General features: G+C 36.0%; 1 protein-coding gene across 3 annotated transcripts in view; it reads left to right on the top strand.

The window, feature by feature from the left end:
- FCHSD2 (FCH and double SH3 domains 2) overlaps positions 1-21,998 on the top strand; it is a 298,533-nt gene that overhangs the window by 210,763 nt on the left and 65,772 nt on the right. For 2 of the 3 annotated variants that reach the window (XM_007448071.1, XM_007448069.1), the window contains 3 exons: positions 7,128-7,250; positions 17,646-17,741; positions 18,998-19,069. In XM_007448071.1, the coding sequence (XP_007448133.1) occupies positions 7,128-7,250; positions 17,646-17,741; positions 18,998-19,069 (291 nt within the window). The remainder of the gene's footprint in view (positions 1-7,127; positions 7,251-17,645; positions 17,742-18,997; positions 19,070-21,998) is intronic. The other variant, XM_007448070.1, reaches the window with a different exon arrangement.

The raw sequence follows: 21,998 nt of genomic DNA, 5'->3' as shown, positions 1-21,998 counted from the left end.
GGCCCGTGAGCCGTGGCCGCTGGGCCTGTGCGTCTGGAGCCTGTGCTCCACAACGGGAGACGCCACAACAGGGAGAGGCCCGGGTACCAAAAAAAAAAAAAAAAAAAAAAGTAAGAAATACATGAAGCTTTTGGATTGTATTTGTGATTCAGCTTTGAAATAAAAATTGCCTACTTCAAACTTTTAGATCTGTTTAATTGAACAGAACCAGGAATAGTAAGGCAAGCTATTGAATTGTTATTACTTGCAGTTAGTGATCTTTATGAATCAAGATTTTTTCTTATAATGCAACCAAGAGAAATAATTTAGATAGTAGGGCTGATATAGGCTACAAGTATCATCCATAATGCTTTAGTAAGGAGTCTCTTAACTGCAAATAACAAAGACTCAACTCAAAGTAGCTTGAGCAAAATAGGAATTCGTTGGTTCAGGTAAACAAATCAAAAGTACAAGGTGATGCTTGCTCAGGAACTACCCAATCCAAGGATAGTCTCTTGCCCTCTCCTCTGCCCCCCATTCCCAGCTTTACTCTACCAAGTTTCTCATCACTGCTTTTCCTTGTGAGTTGGTCTAAGTCTCCTGGGGGGAAGAATAGCCATTTGGTGGGAAGAATAGGCCATTTTGAACTCATCTTTCAGCTTCCATCCCAGGGGTGACCTAATTTAGGTCAAGTGCCAGGCTCTGCCCAATAAGTTTGAGCAAAGGGGCAGGGGTGTGCTGTTCTGTCTTGCATACCAGCTTGGCCTGCAAGTTTACCCCAGTGGTCAAGAGAGTAGGATCTGAGGGAGAGAGAAGGTGTGCAACGTCATATATGTTTTATGTCTGGGATTCCACATAAAAAGATGCCACTACTAAAAAGGTTTGAAAACTACTGCATCAGACAGAGTTTTGTGAAATTAGTTTCTTCTCTAGCTTATACAAAATTTTACCAGTGTTACATAACATCACTAGGCTTACTTTTCCATCATGGGACTCAAGTGTGGGCTCATTCTTTTTTTTTTTTAACATGTGAATTCTGATTGGTGTATTATTTGTTGAACAGATATATATTGAATACCACCAGTACATCAAACCCTGCACTCAGTACAAAAGACAACAGTGGTAAACAGCCAGACAAGATCTTAACAAACCAAGAACTTAACAAACCAAAAGCAAAGACAGACAAATAGGCATTACTAATGCATATTTTATGCTAAAATTCTACACTATGATTAGGAGTTATAAAGCAGAAAGACAATCATTCTGGATGTCCAGAATAGCTAATGATTAAGTGAAGATCTTGATAAATAAGAGTTAGTCAAACCAAGGAAGAGAGGGTAGAGAGAAGTCAAGAAAGAGCAAGAGCCTTTGTGAAAACCCAGAGATAAAAGAGGAATATTGGAGGAATCAAAAGATGTACATTGCAGGGATAATAGGGAAGGAAATGGGGAGCAGTAAGTAAAGAAGCAAAGAGGTAAGCCATGTCCAGATCATGCAGTCATAAAGTCATAAAGGTTTTTGTTTTGTTTTGTTTGTTCTTTAGTTTAAACGTAATTAGTCAGTGAACATTGTTGAGCAGTGAAGTAAAGTATGCAGCTTGGAAACATCCGCCTAGCCTCAATGTAGAAATAGGTTGGCAAGATGCAGGGCAACAGGAGATTGCTGCAGTAATCCAGATGAAACAGGACGTCTGGAGGGTAGTAGCTGTGAAGGTTAGGAGGAGGGGTTGGATTTGATAAATATTTAAGAAATGGAATCAACAAGATTTAGTAATTAACTAGACGAGAGAAAGGCAGAGGGGAAAGTAAACCTTTACTTCCAAGTGTCCCACCTAGGCAGGTGAGTAGATAGTGGCATTACATACTGAGCTAGGAACACAAGAAGAAGAGCAGTTGGAGAAGAGAATGGTTTAGTCTGAGAGGCAGTTGGGTATATAGGTGTTAAAGTCAGAGAAGGGAAATAGTGTCTGGTCAAAATTTAAGTCAGTCTGAATAATTACATGATATATTTTCATCAGAGTAAAGCTGACCCAATTAAGATAAAGTAAATGCTTGATTCTCTCTAATTCACTCTCAAAATATTTCTTCAGTGCCTTTCCTCTCATATAATTGGGGCCTGCTTTTGTACCTTCCACCCCTCTCAGTTCAGTTCATTTCAGTAAGTATTTATTGCAGGCTTTGTCTGCTAAGATTAAAGTAAGGATATAGGCAGAAACAAGTGTTGCTGCCCTCACGGAATTAATGGTGTATTGGGGAAATCAGATACATATATAAATGTTTTCAATATGCAATTTATAATGCATATTGGTGGGAGGGACAACTGTATGCAGAGCAATAGGAGATTGCAGCAATAATCCACATGAGACAGTTACTAAGTACTATGGTAGACAACGGTAAGTACTCTGTGTGATAAGTACTGTGATGGAATCGTTTGTAAAAAGCATTTTCAAGCTCTTTCCTTTGGTTCCCAGTATTTAATTCTGTTTCAGGGAACTATTTCTTTTTAATTATTGGCTTTTTATCAAAGTCCATCTAATCACAAACCAGGTTGAGACAGTGTTAGCCAGAATTGCTTTGAACTTCATCTCTCGGCATCATCACTGGTTCAAACAATTGCAGTTAACTTGAGGCAGGGGGCTGGAGCCAATCATAGGGTAATCATCCACTTCCTATGTTTTGAATTCCAGCCATTTCTTAATTTTTGTACCTCCTGCATTAACTTTATGAACACTAGCAGTAATTCACCTAGGCCAGAAGACCTCCAGCTATCTTATTCTTATCAACCAGAAAAATTGGTACATGGGCAGGTTAATGAACACTGCAACCCTATAAAGGTAATGATTAAAATTTGGGGTATTCTGGGTGTGAATATGATGAAAGAAATATTTTAAGATTAATCTCTGTGTGCTATAAGAGGCTCCCCATCACTTGGCCCACCTCCCACCTAATGTAAATTCATTAAGCCTCATTTGGGTTCCTGAAGCCAAGAAAAGCCTTTACTGTATTTGGTACATGATGACTAATGGTACATTTTTCTCTTAACTGGAATATGGTGGGAACTGCTTGCCTGTGAGCTAACTAATTCAGTGCATTTTTGTTGATGTATTGAACTCTAGAGTAAAACGTTCATTTATTCTATAAATATTTTTGAGAATCTGCTATTTGCAAGGCACTGTGCCTGAATAAGGCTTAATCCATGACTTGCAATAATACCCATGCAACATACAAAAGATTGTGGAAGCACTAAGGAGGAACTGGTTGAGTCAGCTTTGTAAAGCATTTGGAACATAGTGAGCCATTAGTAAATGTTAGTTGCCTGTGTTAGCCTTCATTATTACTATTTGAGTGTGTAATAAGAAGGGAAGGACATTCCAGGCCAAGAGAATAACTTAATTGGAAACATGATAGTAAATGTCATTTTCCAGAATGACTTAGTGTGGTTGGGATGTGAGTACAGTGCAGACAACAGTGGTAAGAGATGATGCTAACGAGAGGTAGTTTGGGACTAGATTATAAAGGCCTTTAGATACCAGCTGAAGAATTTTGACTTTTCAAAATATACAGTGGGAGCTTAAAAAAAAAATTTGTTTTTGTAGCATCACTTTTTCTTTCTAATATGATATCCAGATATTCTTTTTACTTTTTTAATGGAAAATTTCCTGTATACAACAAAGTAAAAATAGTAGTATAATGACCCCCATGTATTCATTACCCAGCTTTAATAATTATCAATATGTGGCCAATCCATTAAAGATTTTTAAGCAAGGCAAAAAAGGAGACTAAGATTGGGCCACTTCCATTACGTTAGTTGATCTTCACAGTGTCCCGTGGAGTATGTGGTATTCCCACTTTCCCTAATTATAGAAGAGAAAACCATCAAAATGATGAAGTAAAAGTTCTGGGATTCTAACCCATATCGAACTTATTTCAGAACTCAAGTTCTTTCCCATGCTGCCTTTATAATTCTGAAGTAGAGCATGATTCTCAATTGAAAATAGATGCTGATCTGCTTACTTCATATGTTGGTGCTCTTGACCCTATTCAGGATGGTGGACTTCTCTGCCTCCAGCCACTGTGCTTCTACAGGGTCACCAGGATCTAAGTCTACATAAATATTCAATCTAATCAGCTAAAATGACTCTTTAGTCCAGTGGTTGTCAAAGTATGGTCCCCAGACCAGCAGCAAGTCATTAGAAAATACAAATTCTCAGGCTCCACCCCCAACCTACTCAATTAGAAACTGCAGGCTGGAGCTCATGATGCCTATATTGCTGTTTGCTATGTTTAAATAAAATGTTCCAAGGTTTCCTGTGAACACAAGGTCATATGACCATCTATCAAGAGCATTCTAAGGCAAAACCTCGTATCAGAAGTAGCTATATGTTCAGTTTTCAACAAGTTAATGAAAAGCATGACCTAAGGTAGGAATTGTTATTCAGACTTAACACCAGCAGTCACTCTGGGGATGTTGCATAACCTCATGGAAAGGAATCTTAAGGAATTTGCACTGCCTATATTTACAGTGCTTGATGGTGCCATCTAGTGGTTTAAGCACTATAGAACGTGCAGATTTATTAATGCTTTGGGGACAGAATTTGTATATTTTTTAAAGGCAATTTTATAGTGAATGTTTAATGAAAGTAGGATATATAATTTCCTTACTATAAAACCTCGATTGAGGATTCTTATGTATGACACCAAAACGCAAGCAACAAAAGAAAAAAATAGCTAAATTAGACCTCAACAAAATTAAAACTTTTGTGCATGAAAGGACACTATTGAGGGACTTCCCTGGTGGTCCAGTGGCTAAGACTCTGCGCTCCCAATGCAGGGGGCCTGGGATTGATCTAGATCTCACATACCACAACTAAAGATCCTGCATGCTGCAACTAAAGATACCACATGCTTCAGTGAAGATCCCGTTTGCCGCAGCTAAGACCCAGCGCAGCCAAATAAATAAATAAGTAAATTTTTTTTTTAAAAAAAGGACACTATTAATAAAGTGAAAATGTAGCCCACAAAATGGGAGACTGTATTTGAAAATCACATATCTTATAAGATATATGTATCCAAATATATAAATAGTATTCAGATATATAAAGAACTCTTACAACTCAACAACAAGAAGAAAAACAACCCAATTTACAAATGAGTGTAGGACTTGAGTAGACATCTCTTCAAAGAAAATATACAAATGGCCAATAAACACATGAAAAACCTCTCAACATCATTAGTCATTAGAGAAATGCAAATCAAAACCACAATGAGATACCACTAGGACAGCTTGAATAATTAAAAAAAGAAAAACAGAAAATAAGTATTGATGAGATTGTGGAGAAATTGGAACCTTTATACGTTGCTGGTGGAGGCGTAAAATGGTGCAGCCACTGTGGAAAACAGATTGTTAGTTCCTCACATAGTTAGACACAGAATTACCAGAGGACCCAACAGTTCCACTACTAGGTATATACCCAAGAGAATTGGAAAATCCATAATAGCCAAAAAGTGGAAACAATCCAAATGTCCACCAACTAATGAATGAATAAACAAAATGTGGCATATCCATACAATGCAATATTGTTTAGCCATAAAATGTACTAATACATTGATGAACCTTGAAAACATGCTAAACGACAGAGGCAGGCACAGAAGTCCACATATCATATGATTCCATTTATATGAAATAAGCAAATTCATAGAATTAGAAAGTAGAGGGGCTTCCCTGGTGGCACAGAGGTTAAGAATCCTCCTGTCAATGCAGGGGACATGGGTTTAAGCCCTGGTCTGGGAAGATCCCACATGCCGCGAAGCAACTAAGCCCGTGCACCACAACTCCTGAGCCTGCGCAACTAAGCCCGTGAACCACAACTACTGAAGCCCACGTGCCTAGAGCCCGTGCTCCGCAACAAGAGAAGCCACCTCAATGAGAAGCCAACGCACCACAACGAAGAGTAGCCCCCACTTGCCACAACTAGAGAAAGCCTGCGCACAGCAATGAAGACCCAACGCAGCCCCCAAAATTAATTAATTAATTAATTAATTTTTAAAAAAAGAAAGTGGTTTAGTGGTTGCCAGAGGCGGGGAGAAAGGTAGGAATGGGTGCAGCCACTTAATGGGTATGGGATTTCTTTTGGAGGTGATGCAAATGCCCTGGAATTAGATAGTAGTGATGGTTGCACAACATTGTGAGTGTACTAAAAGCCACTGAATTGTACACTTTGAAATAGTTAAAATGGTGACTTTTATGGTATGCGAATTTTACCTCAATTTTTAAGAAGATCTTTGTTAATTTGTAAGACTGCAGAACCTTTATTATTATTATTATTATTGATATATTTTCCCATAGCTGTTGCTAGTATGTATGTATGTATTCTATTCTACTTTGTTAGCCTAAAATTATTCAATATATTCTTTTCCATCTACACAGTTTCCACAGTTTTTATTTTGGTGGCTATGCATATTTTAGTCTGTGTATATCATAACTTAATGTATCTCAAATGTTTAGTGGTTTTCTCTTCTTTTTCTTCAATTTCAAAGAGTCCTGCTCTAAATGCTTAAATAAGTAAGAATGTCTAAAACTCTTTGTAGACTTTGCATTGGTGTTTCTTCCCCAAAACAGGATTTCTGAGTCATTTTTTTATTTTTACTATTTCTATTGTGCTTTTTCTCTGACTGCTCTATAGTAAGAATATATTAATTTAGAATCTTATCAATAATGGATGAGAAAAAATGGAGGAGATTAATGTTTATTGAATGTCTGTTCTGTTCCAGGCACTGTGTCTGGATCCTTTACATCCATTATTTCATTTAGCTCCCACACCTACTCTTATAAAGTGACTACAGAAGTTGACATAACTAATAAGCAGATGAACAAATATCAGAAATGAAGCATTTTGTCTCCCAAGTGTTATCCTGTCCCCACAACTTTACCAATATTGGGGTTTACCTTTTTTAGTTCCTATTTATTAGAGAAATTCATGTTTTCCCAAGTGATTGTTTAAGGTTTATATTTATTCTTACATAATGACCTATATCTTTTATTAATTTTTTATTAATAGGTTTTAAACTGAACTTACCTTTTAAACAATAGGCATTGTGTGTCAAAGCTTTATCATAATTTTTTTGCTTTTGTTTACTCCTCTTTTACAGGCTCTTGATGGAAATGTATATGACCACCTCAAGGATTATTTAATAGCCTTCAGCCGGACGGAGCTAGAGACATGCCAAGCTGTGCAGAACACATTCCAGTTTTTATTAGAAACCTCCAGCAAGGCGAGTTACCTTTAGTGCAATATGTGATGTTATCCATTTTAGAATCTAAAATGTTTTTTGCAAACAAACAAAATGAAGGTACCAATGACATTAGAAGAATGCTTTAAAGGACAAATTTCCTGGAAACGCTGTCCCTTCTAACAAAATTGGAGGGTGTATTGTTCTCCTTGATGAAGGTCAAAAAAGTCTATTGCCATGTATGTTGCTCTTGAGAAGAATGGTTTAATAAGAGCTTTTATCTTTCACTCAAATGAATTTTGAATACACTCAGTTCGTAAAACAACAAGGTCATGTGTTAGTGCGAAGAATAATAAAGGGGCACAAAAAGGAAAATTAGCATTTTATAATTGATTAAGAAATTAATGTTATAATCTTGTTTTTAAAAATTAACCTTGCCTTCTATATGCTGTCATTCTTTGATAGTAATCTTTTCATTCAAAAGTGTTGACATCCATCAACTTTGCTGGCCTGTCACACTGTTTAAATAGAAAATAAATGAAATCGTTTTTCTTTAGGATCTGACAGATTAAAATTTTTTGCAGTAGAGAAACTGCCCTTTGGAAGATAAATTGTTCCTGAGATTAATAAATCTTATTTCCTTTCTGATAAATTAAGTGCATAGTAAATGTTTCCTGACTGAATGAATACATTTATTAAAATATATTCATTTTATAACTGCTATTTTAAAAGATCCAGTTCAATTCTCCTTTTTGGCAGGAGGAGCAGGAACTAGCTAATACCTTAGAAAGTTGTTTGGAAAGGAATCAGGGTCTCCATCTCACAAGACAGTGTCCAAAGACAGGAAAGAAAAGGGACACAGACTTTTCTTCCTGAACGCCTCCATGTGTATTTATTCTTATTTTCAGTGTACCATAGCTCCAATTCTATTTTTAGAAAAACATTTAAAATGTTAAGTTGATATGGGAATACAAATATCACTAGTCTGGTGCTTTGAAATCCTGTCATATTTTTGTATTCTTATATTTTCACCCCCCAGGATTCAATAAAAGATATAAAAGGATGGATGTATAGAAAGGATAAATGGATGAATAGATGGATAGTTAAGTGAAAGAAAATGTAGAAAAATAATAATTGAAGAATCTAGGTAGTGGGTATATAGATGTTTCTGTACAATTCTTTTTATTTTAACATGTGTACATTTGACATCTTCCATGAGAGAATGTTGCAGGGAAAAGTCTATAAAAACATCTTGGTTTTGTTCCTTTTATGGAGAGGTTGATTTTTGACTAGTAATCAGATTGTTTATATTTATTGGTCCATTCAGATTTTCTGTTTCTTTTTAGTACATTTTGGTAACTTACACTTTCCTAGATGAATTGTCCATTTCATTTATCAAATTTGATGTCATAAATTTGCATATAAAGTTGTTTGCCTCTGTAGTTGTCTCCCTTTTCATTTCTAATATTGTTTGTGCTTTCTCTCTTACTTTGATCAGACTTACCAGTCCATTTTATTAATGTTTTCCAAGAGCCAGCTCTTGCTCTACTTCTCAATGTTATTGTTTCCTATCTCCTTAATTTCTGCCTTTATATTCATTATTTCTTTCTACTTTATTACAGTTTATATTTTTATTCTTTTTCAGGCTTTTTTTCTATTAGGTTCTATATTTTCAGTCTTTCTTGTTTCCAAGTAAATCCACTCGAACCTAAAAAATTTCTCTTTCTGCTTTAATTGCAGTCTATGATATGTTTGTAGGGCTTTTTTATTGTTGCATTCCACCCCCCACCCCTGCCCCTGTCATTAACCCATGAATTATTTAAAAGTGAGTTTTTCCAGTTTCCATTCAATGGGGGGGAGTATGTAATAGGGTGGCATTTTTCATTTCTAATTTTATCAGAGAAACTGTCCCCGGACAGAATTCCTTGAAATCTCTTTTTCTAAGAATAAGTTAAGTTTGAATACACTATCTTTAGTTTATAAAACAGGTAAACATATAGTCTTTAAAATGTGCTAATATTTTATACAGCAGTTAACAATTTTCTAGGAGTTTTTAGCACATCCTCTGAGGTTGGTATTATCATGCTCATTTCATAGAGAGGAAAACAGACCCAGGAAGTTTATGTGGCTTGCCTGAGGTCACACACTCACACATAGTGTTTTCCATGCTCTACGACTATCTATATTATCTCTTTAGCTTATATTATTTTCATAGAAAGTGAATTAAAAATGAATCAACTGATTTGGACACATAAAGAGAGAAGCTTTTATTTTCCACTACATTCACTCATATGAGTATCTTACTCCCAGGGATGAGGAATAAATGAGATGCTCTTATGTTTAGATTGAAAGTGGTAGTAATAAAAATTTTGTAAGAATTATGTAACTAGGAGTTGTGCCCTTTTGTTCCTAGTACCACAAGAGCTCATACCTATAAGTTTTATGCCACGTGTTTTTCTGTTACAAAGAGCTTGTTATGTTGCTCTTGTTATACTGCTAAGAGCAACCTAATGATCTAAAACCCAAAAAGAAGTTTGAAACTCTTTTGGTTTTTATTCTGCACCATTACTAGCTTGTCTTTTTTTGAGGGAGGGGGGCGGAATTAATTTTTTCCCACATATCTAAATTGTAACTGTACATGTTCTCAAAGATATTTTGGAGGTAATCCATAGTGACACATTGTAAATTTTACGATGCCCTGTATATCTTTTATCCCGTAAAGGGAAACAGCTGGCCCTAGGAACTTTTGTTTAATTTTAATTATTTATGAAGCTTCCTTTTCTTCTTAATATTTTATGAAATGCTTTCTACATGTAACTGAAGCAGATGTTGTCAGAGATATTTTCTCTGGCATAGTTAATTCTAAAAGTAGTTCTACTGGCCTTACAGTTTGTTTATGTGTGCTTGCTTTCTGTCTGCATAAGGGAATTCCTACCAATTAATAATGTAGATCTTTTAACAATTCAAAAATAACAATGTTATTCTATATTTCTTTGGAAATTAAATTGTTTAGTATTGTCATTCTTAATACCTTGAAGACTTACCAAAAAAGTAAACTTAATAAAATGAAGGGGAAAAATCACATGATCATCTCAAAGGACACAGGAAAAGCATTTGACAGAATTCAACACTCTTTTATTATAAAAATGCTCAGCAGATTAAGAATAGAAGGGAACTTCCTGAACATAGTAAAGGGCATTTTTTTAAAACCTACATCACATATCACACTCAATGGTGAAAGACTGAAAGCTTTCCCCACCTAAGATCAGGAACAAGACAAGGATGCCCACTTTTCACCACTAATATTCACCATTGTACTGGAAGTCCTGGTCAGAGCAATTAGGCAAGAAATAGAAATAGGAGGCACCAAATCAGAAAGAAAGAAGTAAAATTATCTATATTTGCACATGACATGATTATAGAAAATCCTATAGATCCCACAAAAGTCCTAGAGCTAGTAAATGAATTCAGCAGAAGTTGCAAATACAAAAAACACAAAAATCAGTTGTGTTTCCATAATACTCCATCAATGAATGAACTGAAAGAAAATTAAGAAAATAATTCTAACTACAATACCATTTGAAGAATAACTACTTAGAAGTAAATTTATCCAAAACGTGAAAAACTTGTACATTGAAAACTACAAAACATTGCTGAAATTAAAGAAGACCTAAATAAATGGAAATAATGAATGTTTATGGATTGGAAGATTTCATATCACTAATATTTCAGTATTCCCCAGGGACTTCCCTGGTGGTCCACTGGGTAAGATTACGTGCTCCCAATGCAGGGGGCCCGGGTTCCATCCTTGATTGGGGAGCTGGATCCCTCATGCATGCTGCAATGAAGATGCCGTGTGCCGCAACTAAGACCTGGCTCAGCCTAAATAAATAAATATTTTAAATATATATGTATATTTCAATATTCCCCAAAGCAATATAATCAAGATAGTATGATAGTAGTATAAGGATAGACATGTAGACCAGTAAGAATTGAGAGCCCAGAAATAAACTCAAACATCTGTGGCTAATTGATTTCGACAAGCTTGTCAAGGCCATTTGTTAGAGAAAGAATAGTCTCTCCAATAAGAGGTGCTAAAACAACAGGATAACCACATGCAAAAGAATAAAGTTAAACCCCTTCCTCACTCCATATATAAAAATTAACTCAAAATGGGTCAACAACCTAAAACTATAAAATTATAAAAGAGAACAGAGGTAAATCTTTATTGGATTTGCCAATGTATTCTTAGATTTAACGTGAAAGCTCAAGCAATAAAAGAAAAGATAGATAACTGAACTTCATCAAATTAAAAGTTTTTGTGCGGGCTTCCCTGGTGGCGCAGTGGTTGAGAGTCCACCTGCCGATGCAGGGGACACGGGTTCGTGCCCCGGTCAGGGAAGATCCCACATGCCACGGAGCGGCTGGGCCCGTGAGCCATGGCCGCTGAGCCTGCGCGTCCAAAGCCTGTGCTCCGCAACTGGAGAGGCCACAACAATGAGAGGCCCAATGTTACCAGAGTGGGGTTATCAGAATGTCTTCCAGCTTCCTGGAGTCCACTGGTATTGATTAGCCTGTATGTAGCAGGGCTCCCTTAATTAGATCTGAGGACATGTTTTTGCATTTTTAATCCTCTCAGCTTTGAATATGTTGGCTAGAGGCTCAGTTGCTACTCAGTTTGTGGTTTGAGAGGAAATAGAATTAGACAGTTTGCTGGCTTTTCAATTAAAAAAGACACTTGACCCATGTGGTGTGTCATTTTTTATAAACAGTAATCCTATGTGGGGAAAACCATAAACACCACTTGTGTGTAAAAAATAATTTAACCTTTAAAGTTAAAATGTGTGGCGTAACGCAGAAAACATCAGTCACGAATGCAAGATACTTTCAAAAAAAAGTAAGTTACCCAAAAAAAAAAAAAAAAAAAAAAAAGGAAGCTCTGTAGGCACATGCATTAATATGGATGAGATTCACAAATGTAATATTGAGTAAAAAGCAAATTGCACAACAAGGACCTACAGTATAGCACAGGGAACTATACTCAGTATTTGTAGTAACCTATAATGGAAAAGAATCTGAAAAAGAATATGTGTGTGTTTTTGTGCATGTGTGTGTGTATGGCTAAATCACTTTGCTTTACACTTGAAATTAACACAACATTGTAAATTAGCTGTACTTCAATTTTAAAAAAAAAAGCAACTTGCAAACGAATACACACACTAAGATGCCATTTATGCAGTGTTCAAAAATATCCAAGAAAACAGTATCATTTTGAGATACATCATATGTAGTAACACTATTAAAAGGAAAAAAGAAAAGAGGAGCTTGGTAAAATTCAGTAGAGTGGTTACATCTAGAGCAGCATGCATTTGCAGAGGGGCAGATATTCCCCAAGGGAGTAAAAATTGCTTCCAGATTTTGAGGGGTGGTTTGCAAAAAAATGTTAGAGATATTAAAGCAGTCCATAATACATAAACATATATACAGTATATTTGTGGTATTAAAATTTAATCAAAGAGGAAGATTAGGGAAAAAATGTCTTAAAAGGGCCCCTGAAAAAAAAAAAAAAAGGGCCCCTGGATTGGGGAGTGGGAGTGATAACACTTAAAAAACATAAAAAAAAAAAAAAAACCAGGTTGAGGAACATTCCTTTCGAAGGAACGTGGGAATGCAATAAGGAGAGGTTATATAGATTTCGACAGTAATAGTAATGTTTTATTTAATCTCAGTGATGGATACAGAGGTGTTCTTTAACAACTGTTTATTGAATGCTATTTTAGACAGAGTCACTGTGCTAGTTGCTGAAGGATACATCAGTAATGAGATTTAAGACCTCACCTCAGTTGTCACAAGGAATGACAGAGGGGAGCAGGAAGGGACTGGAGGGAAAGATTACAAAGGGGATGAGGAAACTTTTGAGAGTGAGGGATAAGTTCATTATCTTGATTGTGGTCATATTATTACAGGTGTATAGGTAAGTTAAGACTCACCAAAGTATACACTTTAAATATGTACAGTTTATTGTATGTCAGTTATACTTTAGTAACAGCTTTACAGAGGGAGATATTGGACATATATCCCAGAGAAAATGAAAATTTATTTTCACACATAAACTTGGACACAAATGTAGAGTAGCTTTATTCATAATAGCCCAAAACTGGAAACTGCTTAAATGACCTTCAGTGAGTGAGGGATCAAACACATGGTGGTACTTCCATACTATGGAATACTACTCAGGAATAAAAAGGAGTGAACTGTTGATACATGCAACAAATTGGATGAACTTATAGGAAATTATGCTGAGTGAAAATGGAAATCTCAAAAAGATATATGGTGGGACTTCCCTGGTGGTCCAGTGGTTAAGACTCCATGCTTCCACTGCAGGGGGCACGGGTTCAATCCCTGGTCAGGGAACTAAGATCCCTCATACCGTGCCGCATGGCCAAAAAAGAAAAGAGATATGGTGCATGATTCCATTATGTAACATTTGTGAAATAACATACTTATAGAAATAGAGAACAGATTAGCAATTGCCAGGAATTAGGGATGAGGAAAGTAGAGGGAGCTATTATGGAGTAGCACAAGGGAGTCATGTGGTGATGGTTCAGTTAAGTATCTTATTGTGATAGTGGTTACATGAAGTTATACATATGATAAAATTGTATAGACCTCTACACATACACCACCCCAAAATGAGTGCATATATAACTGGTGAAATCTAAATAAGCTTTATGCTTTGTACCAGTGTCAACTTCCTGGTTTTGATATTTACTATATTTATGCAAGACACCGACATTGGGAGGTGCATAGGATCTCTTTGCAACTTCCTTTCAAAATGAATTGTTCGAGACAGAAGACCAGTAACTAACCTAGTACCTCTAGTGTACAGATCTTGTTTTCTATGTACTTTCTCCTACTCACTTAAAAAGTAATAATAATAAAAGTAAATAAATAAAAACAGTGCTTCTTGGGAAAATAGCACTGATTCTAGATCTGCGACATGAAATATTTAAGGTAAATGTTAAATAATTTGTCATAATGGAAAGCAAGGAAACTGTGAAAACTATCAAAAACTACTAGTCCCATCTCAAAGGGACTCAGGATGTGATCTTGCTAGCCAAAGATGGGATAATTTTAGCATCAATAATGATAATAACAACAGTAGGTTAAAACACATCAAATATTTTAAAATCCATGACTTCATAATAATAATTTATTAAAGGTATAATTGGTCATTCTTCGGAGGTTGCTAGGGAAACAGCTCAATTTGAAAACTATATAATAAAGGGAAGAGGAAATGTTTATCCTGCCTTATACAAAATGTACCTCAAGGTAACTAAATAATTGACTTGGAAAGTTTTTCTTATGGAAGTATTCCAGCTAATAAATGAAAAAGGAATGGTAGAATTCCTTGAAAAAGTGATAGAAAAAATAGAAAAATCTCTAGTTTTTGTAATCCCTAATATGTTTAGGCATTTATCATCATAGGTCTGTTCTATTAGTTTCCTAGGCTGCTGTACAAATTACCATAAACTGGATGGCATAAAATGACCAAAATTTATTCCCTCTGAGTTCTGGAGGCCAAAAGTCAGAAATGAAAGTGTCAGCAAGGCTGCACTCCCTCCAAAGGCTTCAGAGGATAATCAGTTTCTTACCTCTTCCAGCTTCTCATAGCTTGAGACATTTTTTGGTTTGTGGTCACATTACTCCAATCTCTGCCTCTGGTCTCATTGGCTCCTCTTCTGTCTGTGTTTTCTTCTGTTTGCCTTTTATAATGACATCACTTATCATTAGATTAAGGGCCCAACCACAGAATCCAGAATGACTTCCTAATCTCAAAATCCTTAACAATTACATCTGCAAAGGGCCTTTTTCCAAATGAGGTAACATTCACAAGTTCCAGGGATTAGGACATGGACATCTCTTTTGGGGGGCCACCATTCATTCAGCCCACTACAGCTATTAATATCAAAAAGAGACAAGTCAGAGGCAAGCCTCTTCATAGAAGTAAACACCACCTTGTCAAAAAATAAAAATACAACAAAAACCTAAACGCAAAGAAGCATCAACTTACAGGACACACAAGAAAGAGAATACTGCGAGGATGGAGTCAACAAAACTTAGACTGTGGGAAACTCTACAAAACAAAAACTCAGTTTCTTCAACAAACAAATTGCAGGGGGGTGGGGGTAAGGGAGATGGAAGAAGAAACCTATATATGAAAACAAACCTAACCAACATCCATTTGCACTGTGGGAACCTTACTGTGATCCCGATTTGTAAAACTTTTTAAAATACGGAACAGAAATTTGAACATTTACTGGTTGTTTTATAATATTTTTTGTAAATTTTAATATGGATATATTTTTTAAAGTCTTTGTCTTTTAGACATTACACTGAAATATTTATAGATGAAATGATTTGTCTAGGATGTGCTTCAATATAATTGGGGTGGGGGAGGAGCAGGTAGGTTTATAGATGAAACAAGAATTTGTGTTTTTGGAAGTTGGGTGGTAGGTACATGGGGATACATTATTCTGTTCTCTCTACTTTGAAATGTTCCATAACAAAAAATTAAAAATTTAAAAAGGTTGATACTTCCCCCTTGAAAGAAAGAAAAAGAGGAAAGAAAGAAAGAAAAGGAAGTTTGGTTTGTGGTGCTTGAGAGGATAGGTTTAGCAACTAGAAGGATGATCCTCTTAGCTTTTTTCTGCGTGGTGACTAGTGAGGCTGTGTCTCAGGGCTGTGTCAAGAGCTTTCACAGGGGACTTCCCTGGTGGCGCACTCCTGTGTTCGATCCCTGGTCCTGGAAGATCCCACATGCTGCGGAGCAACTAAGCTACAGCTACTGAAGCCCACGCACCCTAGAGCCCGCATGCTGCAACTACTGAAGCCTGCGGGCCTAGAGCCCATGCTCCACAACAAGAGAAACTACCTCAATGAGAAGCCCACACACCGCAACGAAGAGTAGACTCCACTCTCCACAACTAGAGAAAGCCCATGCGCAGCAATGAAGAACCAACACAACCAACCAACCAACCAATACATAAATAAATAAATAAATAAATAATTTTAAAAAGAATAAAAAAGAGTTTTCACAGCTACTCTAGCTTAAAACTGGAATCCAGGAAAAGAAAAAAACACATTTCTGTTTGAGAATATGCTTATTCAGCCAGCCTTTCATGACCATATTTTTTCAACCACTCCTTCCTCCATCCCACCCCTGCATTCTGGATTAAATAGCACCATCTTTTGTGCTCTCCTAGTACCTTCTACATACTTTGCTAGGGTATTTTAATTGTGTAATCTGTTTAGTTCTCCCAGTTTCTAGATTATAAATTCCTTGAAGATATTAACTTTGTTTATTCATAGTTATTCCTCTGTGTATTCCCCCTCTCTGCTGCATTTAACATTAGGCCTGGTAAGCTCTCTCAGTAAATGGTTGTTGAATGGGGGTGGGGGGTGCAGAGGAGCAATAGAGAATTGGGTTGTGCTGGTAAATAAAATGCAGAATATACCTCCTACTTTCTCCATCTCCTGAATGAATTCTTTTCCCAGGACTACTAAAGTATAGCCACAGAGCTGCTTTAAACTTTTCTTCCTTCTTCTGCCCATCCTCTGGCAGAGGTGCTAATGACCTGTAATATACTACAAATGAAAGAAGAGTTAAGGGTAAGCAGTGTAGCAAAATAGAAAATGGGTTTCTGCACAATCACATGTTGCTGATTTCCACTCTTTTCCCAGAGTATATAATACAATGAATTCTTTTTAGATGACTGTCTTTCTGTGCTATTTGTTTTGTTACTTTATGTGTATTAGAATTCCCCTTCTCTATAGATTACTTTCTAGTCTGTCTTCTTGGTGTGCTTTAAGATGGTAATTAGAATACAGCCTCCTTAAAAAGGTGGCAAGAAGTACTGGAAAAATACTATTTTGTGTTATGTATAAGGTTATTTGGCAGTTTCCTAGTAGATGGCAATCTCCATAAAGCAAACTTTAAGAGGCCTACAAAACTTTAGAACTGGGAGAGACCTGACAAACTAATGTGCTTCCCTATTTGCACCCCCCCACCCCGACACATCCCACACACACCCCCACACCCCCACCCCCCACCCCGTGTTCAAAAGAATAACATTTTGTGTAATAGCCATCTTTTTGTAGTCTTAAAATAGTGCATATTGTCTAGTCCCCAAATCTGGGCTAGCTTCTAAACTAGTACTTTCCATACTTAGATTCTTGAGAAAATGGGGCACAAGGATAACAACTGTTATCTAAAATGAAAAAAAAAAAATTGTAATTATAATTTCTTTTTGACCACGTAGTACTGGATGATTGCTCATTTTTGGAAAACAGCAGAATAAAGCTTAAACTTTAAAACACAATTATTGAACATTTTAACCTTATTAAAGACTTAAAGATATTTTATTTTCTCTTTAGGTGGTACGAGACTATAATCTTCAGCTGTTTTTACAAGAGAATGCTGTATTTCACAAACCCCAGCCCTTCCAGTTCCAGCCTTGTGACAGTGATACTGTAAGGGAATTCCAGATTTTCATTTCATTTGTCTTTGAGCTATGTTTGTTCTTAAATAACTACTATCCTTGGAATAGACAGACAAAAACTGAGTGTATCTCAATATTGTAACAAAACTGTGAGGATGCAGAGAAACTGTGACATTTCTTCTTTCTAAAATGTGACTAACACGCCCAGTATCTTTATGCTAACAACTTTCTGCTTAATAGGGTTAAATCATAAAACAAGTTACTGGAAATCTGAAAACTGAACTGAGGGGAAAAGAAAAAAAAAACTCAATAAATTTTTTCAATTCAAATGTAAATTACATACTTTCTATTCATGAAATTCTTCACATGCATACCCTTCCAAAGAAACCAGTGGTTAAGTTTTAACCAGAATAGAATTAATAAATAGAATAATGAATATATGCATACAAATATTTTTACTGGTTTTATTAAAAATTATAGATCCTTTATAATTCCTTTCAGATTTCTTAGAATGTTAAAGTATTAACACAAATGCCAAATTGGCAGTGTTTAAAAAACAATCATTAATCATACATTTTCACTTGAGTTTAATCTATGAAAAATGATAGCCATTTTTTAATTAAAGATAAAGAACCAGAATACTAGTTTAATAACATTTTTTAAAAGGTATTTAACTTCTACAAGTTGAGAAAGCACATGTTGGCATATCTAGCACATTCTCTCAATGCAGGCAAGCCAAGAGGGAAGTCAAGTTGTATTGGTAAAGTCTGTTGGTAAACCTAGAATCAAAATCAGGGGAGTTTATGATATCAGAGTTTAATAGAGTTTAATGGTATCAGTTTAATAGAAACCTTTGCTGGAGATATCTTCATTACTCTTCCTACTAAATTTTAAGTAGCCCTGTTAGTGGCTATATAAAGAAATGTAGGAAATCAGCATTTCCCTCTAGATTTATTAACCCTTGCCCTTTATAGTAGCGCCTTTTTTTTATCAACCAGCTTTTGCTGAATGACTCAGAGACATTGTCCTGAGGATACAGGGTACGGACAAGTTTGCCAAGCTTGACTTAAAATTGAGACTAATTTGAGATTATTTTATCTTTGCCCATTTTCCTCAGGAAAATCAGAATAATAATGACTCATCTCACTCATCCAAAGCCCAATGACAATGTGAAATCCTTCATTGTTTCTGAACACTGTGCTAAATGTTCTTAGCTGTGTGTCCCTGTTTGCCTTAAAATTCTAACTCTATGCTGTTTTCTGTCCTTGTGCAATCTGTACTGGGCAGAGTTTAAAAGCTGCCCAGCTGGTGGATATTGAGCTCTCCCCTGTCAGTGCTCTGAGAATGACCATAGCTGAGGTATATGGGGGTGTGGGTCAAGGGTGGGAGGGATGGGATGTGTGGGTTTGCATGCTGATGAAGGGTGGGACCTGGTATTGGAATGAAAGTTATAAATATATGTGTAAGGGGCTACTGAATGCATAAGCTGGGGCTTTCCGTTTTTCCCTTATAAATTAGGGATTTCTTTTCCTCTTTATAGTGAAAAGATTGAGCTTCTCATTTGTCATCTTGTCCGAAGCACCTTAGTTTTCCTCAGCAGGAGTGCTGGAAAGAACTTTAGAGCTAACTTGCCTTTATTAAAGAGGAAACTGAAGCCTAGAAAGGAAGAGAGACTTGTCCAGAGTCATACAGTGAATTAATGACACATTAATGTCTTGATTGCAGTTTAATGTTCTTTTCACATGCTACTCTGTTTTCTAAGAAGAAATGTTCAGCACTTGGGGAGCAGTTAATTTTTTCATAATGGAAAAAGATAAATGCTCACCCATTTGTAAAAATCATCCCAGATTGTCAACCACTGAAAAGATCTTTAGAATAATCATTTTGAAAATGTTTTTACCTGTAAAATTTGTTGTATGTACTTTTTGTTTTGTTGTAGATTAAGTATTCTTACTGCTCACAAAGAGTAAAATCCCAAATAATTGTTTTTACTCAGTATGGACTAGTACTGTTCTTTCACATGAGAATGGAACTATTGTTTACTTGCTTTTCTGGTTTCCTCTTGGAAAATCCTGTCACGGAGAGTGCCAGTCAGTGCCCCATTAACTTACTCCTCCTGCTGGGGAAATGCAGGGCGTGTAGGAAGCACTAATTGCCACTATCTTCTGTCGTATTTCTGAAATTGCTATTGTTCCTATCCTATTTTGGAGCATATTTTAATTCAACAGACATTGAGTCCCTACCGCATCTGAGTGCCAGTTGTTCAGATAGAGGCTGAGGATAGCTATTACATGTTAAGAGCCTGGACTAGATGAGCTCACTGATACGTACACAAATAAGTAAAATATAATGAGGCAAGTGCTGTATATGATAGAGTGCTCCTGCTGTCCATTGATGGGTACAGTTAATGCATCCTGATGTAGTATAATTTTTTTTTTGCGGTACGCGGGCCTCTCACTGTTGTGGCCTCTCTCGTTGCGGAGCACAGGCTCCGGACGCGCAGGCTCAGCGGCCATGGCTCACGGGCCCAGCCGCTCCACGGCACGTGGGATCTTCCCGGACCAGGGCACGAACCCGTGTCCCCTGCATCGGCAGGCGGACTCTCAACCACTGCGCCACCAGGGAAGCCCTGATGTAGTATAATCTTTCTACAAATTTTTTGAGGCATATTTACATATCATATAATTCACCCATTTCGAGTATATTATTCACTGATTTTTAGTAAATTGACCAAATTGTACAACCATCATCACAAGTAAGTTTTAGAACATTTTCATGACCCCAGTAAGATCCCTCATGTCCGTTTACTGTTAATCCCTATTCCCATCCCCTGCCCAGGCAACCTCTAGTCTATTTTCTTTCTCTATAGGTTTCTGTTTTCTTGAAATTTCGTATAAATTGAATCGTACAATATGTGGTCTCTTATGTCTTGCTTCTTTCATTTAGCATGTTTTTGAGGTTCATCTATGTCTTAGAATGTATCAGTAGTTTGTGCCTTTTTAATTACTGAATAGTGTTATGAATATACCACATTTTGTTTATCTGTTCATCAGTGATAGACATTTAGGTTGTTACCCACTTTTGGTTATTATCAGTAATTCTGATATTAACATTTGTGTACAAGTCTTTGTATGAATATATTTCAGTACTCTTGAGTTGCTGAGTCTTACGGTAAATTTGTTTCACTTTTTAAGAAATTGATAAACTATTACAAAGTGGCTACCATTTTGTGTTTCTACTACCATTGTATATGGGTTCTTGTTTCTCCACATCTTCACTTCCATTTGTTATTGTCTATCTCTTTGCTTATAGCCATCCTAGAGGATGTGAAATAGTATCTCATTGTGGTTTTGATTTGCATTAACCTAATGACTGATGATGTTGAGTATCTTCTAATGAGCTTATTAGTGATTCATATATTTACTTTGGTAAAATGTCTATTCATATCTTTTGTCTTTTTTTATCAGATTGTTTGTCTTCTTAGTATGGATTAGATCTTGAAGATGAATTGAAATTTACTTTGCAGTGATTGAAAAACAACATGCCAGGAAGTGAAAAGAACAATTGAAAATAATGAAAATAATAGGTGGAATTCACTGAAGATTTGTTTCATGCTAGATATTTTTCTAATTGCATTGCCTGTATTAACTCATTTAGTCCTCTCAACAATCCTATATTTTAGGTTCTCTTTTTAATCCTCATTTTATAGTCAAGGAAACTATAGTTAAGATATTTGCTCAAGATCACTCAGCTAATAAGTGTTGGAGCCAGAAAAGCTTAAAAGTGCATTACCTGTTGAAATAGCAAGTAGGTTTGGTATGGTGAAGGTGTTGAACAACACCATAAATGTAGGTTGCAACCAGATTTTGTGTATGAGTTTTACATATGGTAGTATATGGAGAACTATGGAATGTTTTCAAGTAGGACAGTGATATGATAATTGCAGATGGATTCCCCCTGCAGGACAGTATTGTTCGTTAATTTTATTTTGGATTTTATAATTTATATTAGGAACTTTGAACTCCTTATGGATTTAACACATTCATTTTTCACTCAATAGATATTTATTGTGTATAATTTGTATATACCCTTGCCTTATATAGAGATGAGTAGTCAATAAATATTTGATCTAGGTTTAGGTAAGATGCATTCAGGAAAGCCATAGGACTTTAAAAGTCACCACCATGATTAAATGTAACTTAATTTTCTTCTGAAGGTTCTCATATATTAACATTTTTTTAAAAAACTTTTTAATATAACCCATTTCAAATTCCAGTATTTTCCCTAC

Source organism: Lipotes vexillifer, unplaced genomic scaffold, assembly GCF_000442215.2.
Source record: "Lipotes vexillifer unplaced genomic scaffold, Lipotes_vexillifer_v1.1 scaffold640, whole genome shotgun sequence".
Lineage (NCBI taxonomy): Eukaryota > Metazoa > Chordata > Mammalia > Artiodactyla > Lipotidae > Lipotes > Lipotes vexillifer.
The sequence above is the reverse complement of the archived record's forward strand: the minus strand, read 5'-3'. Positions and strand labels throughout refer to the sequence as shown.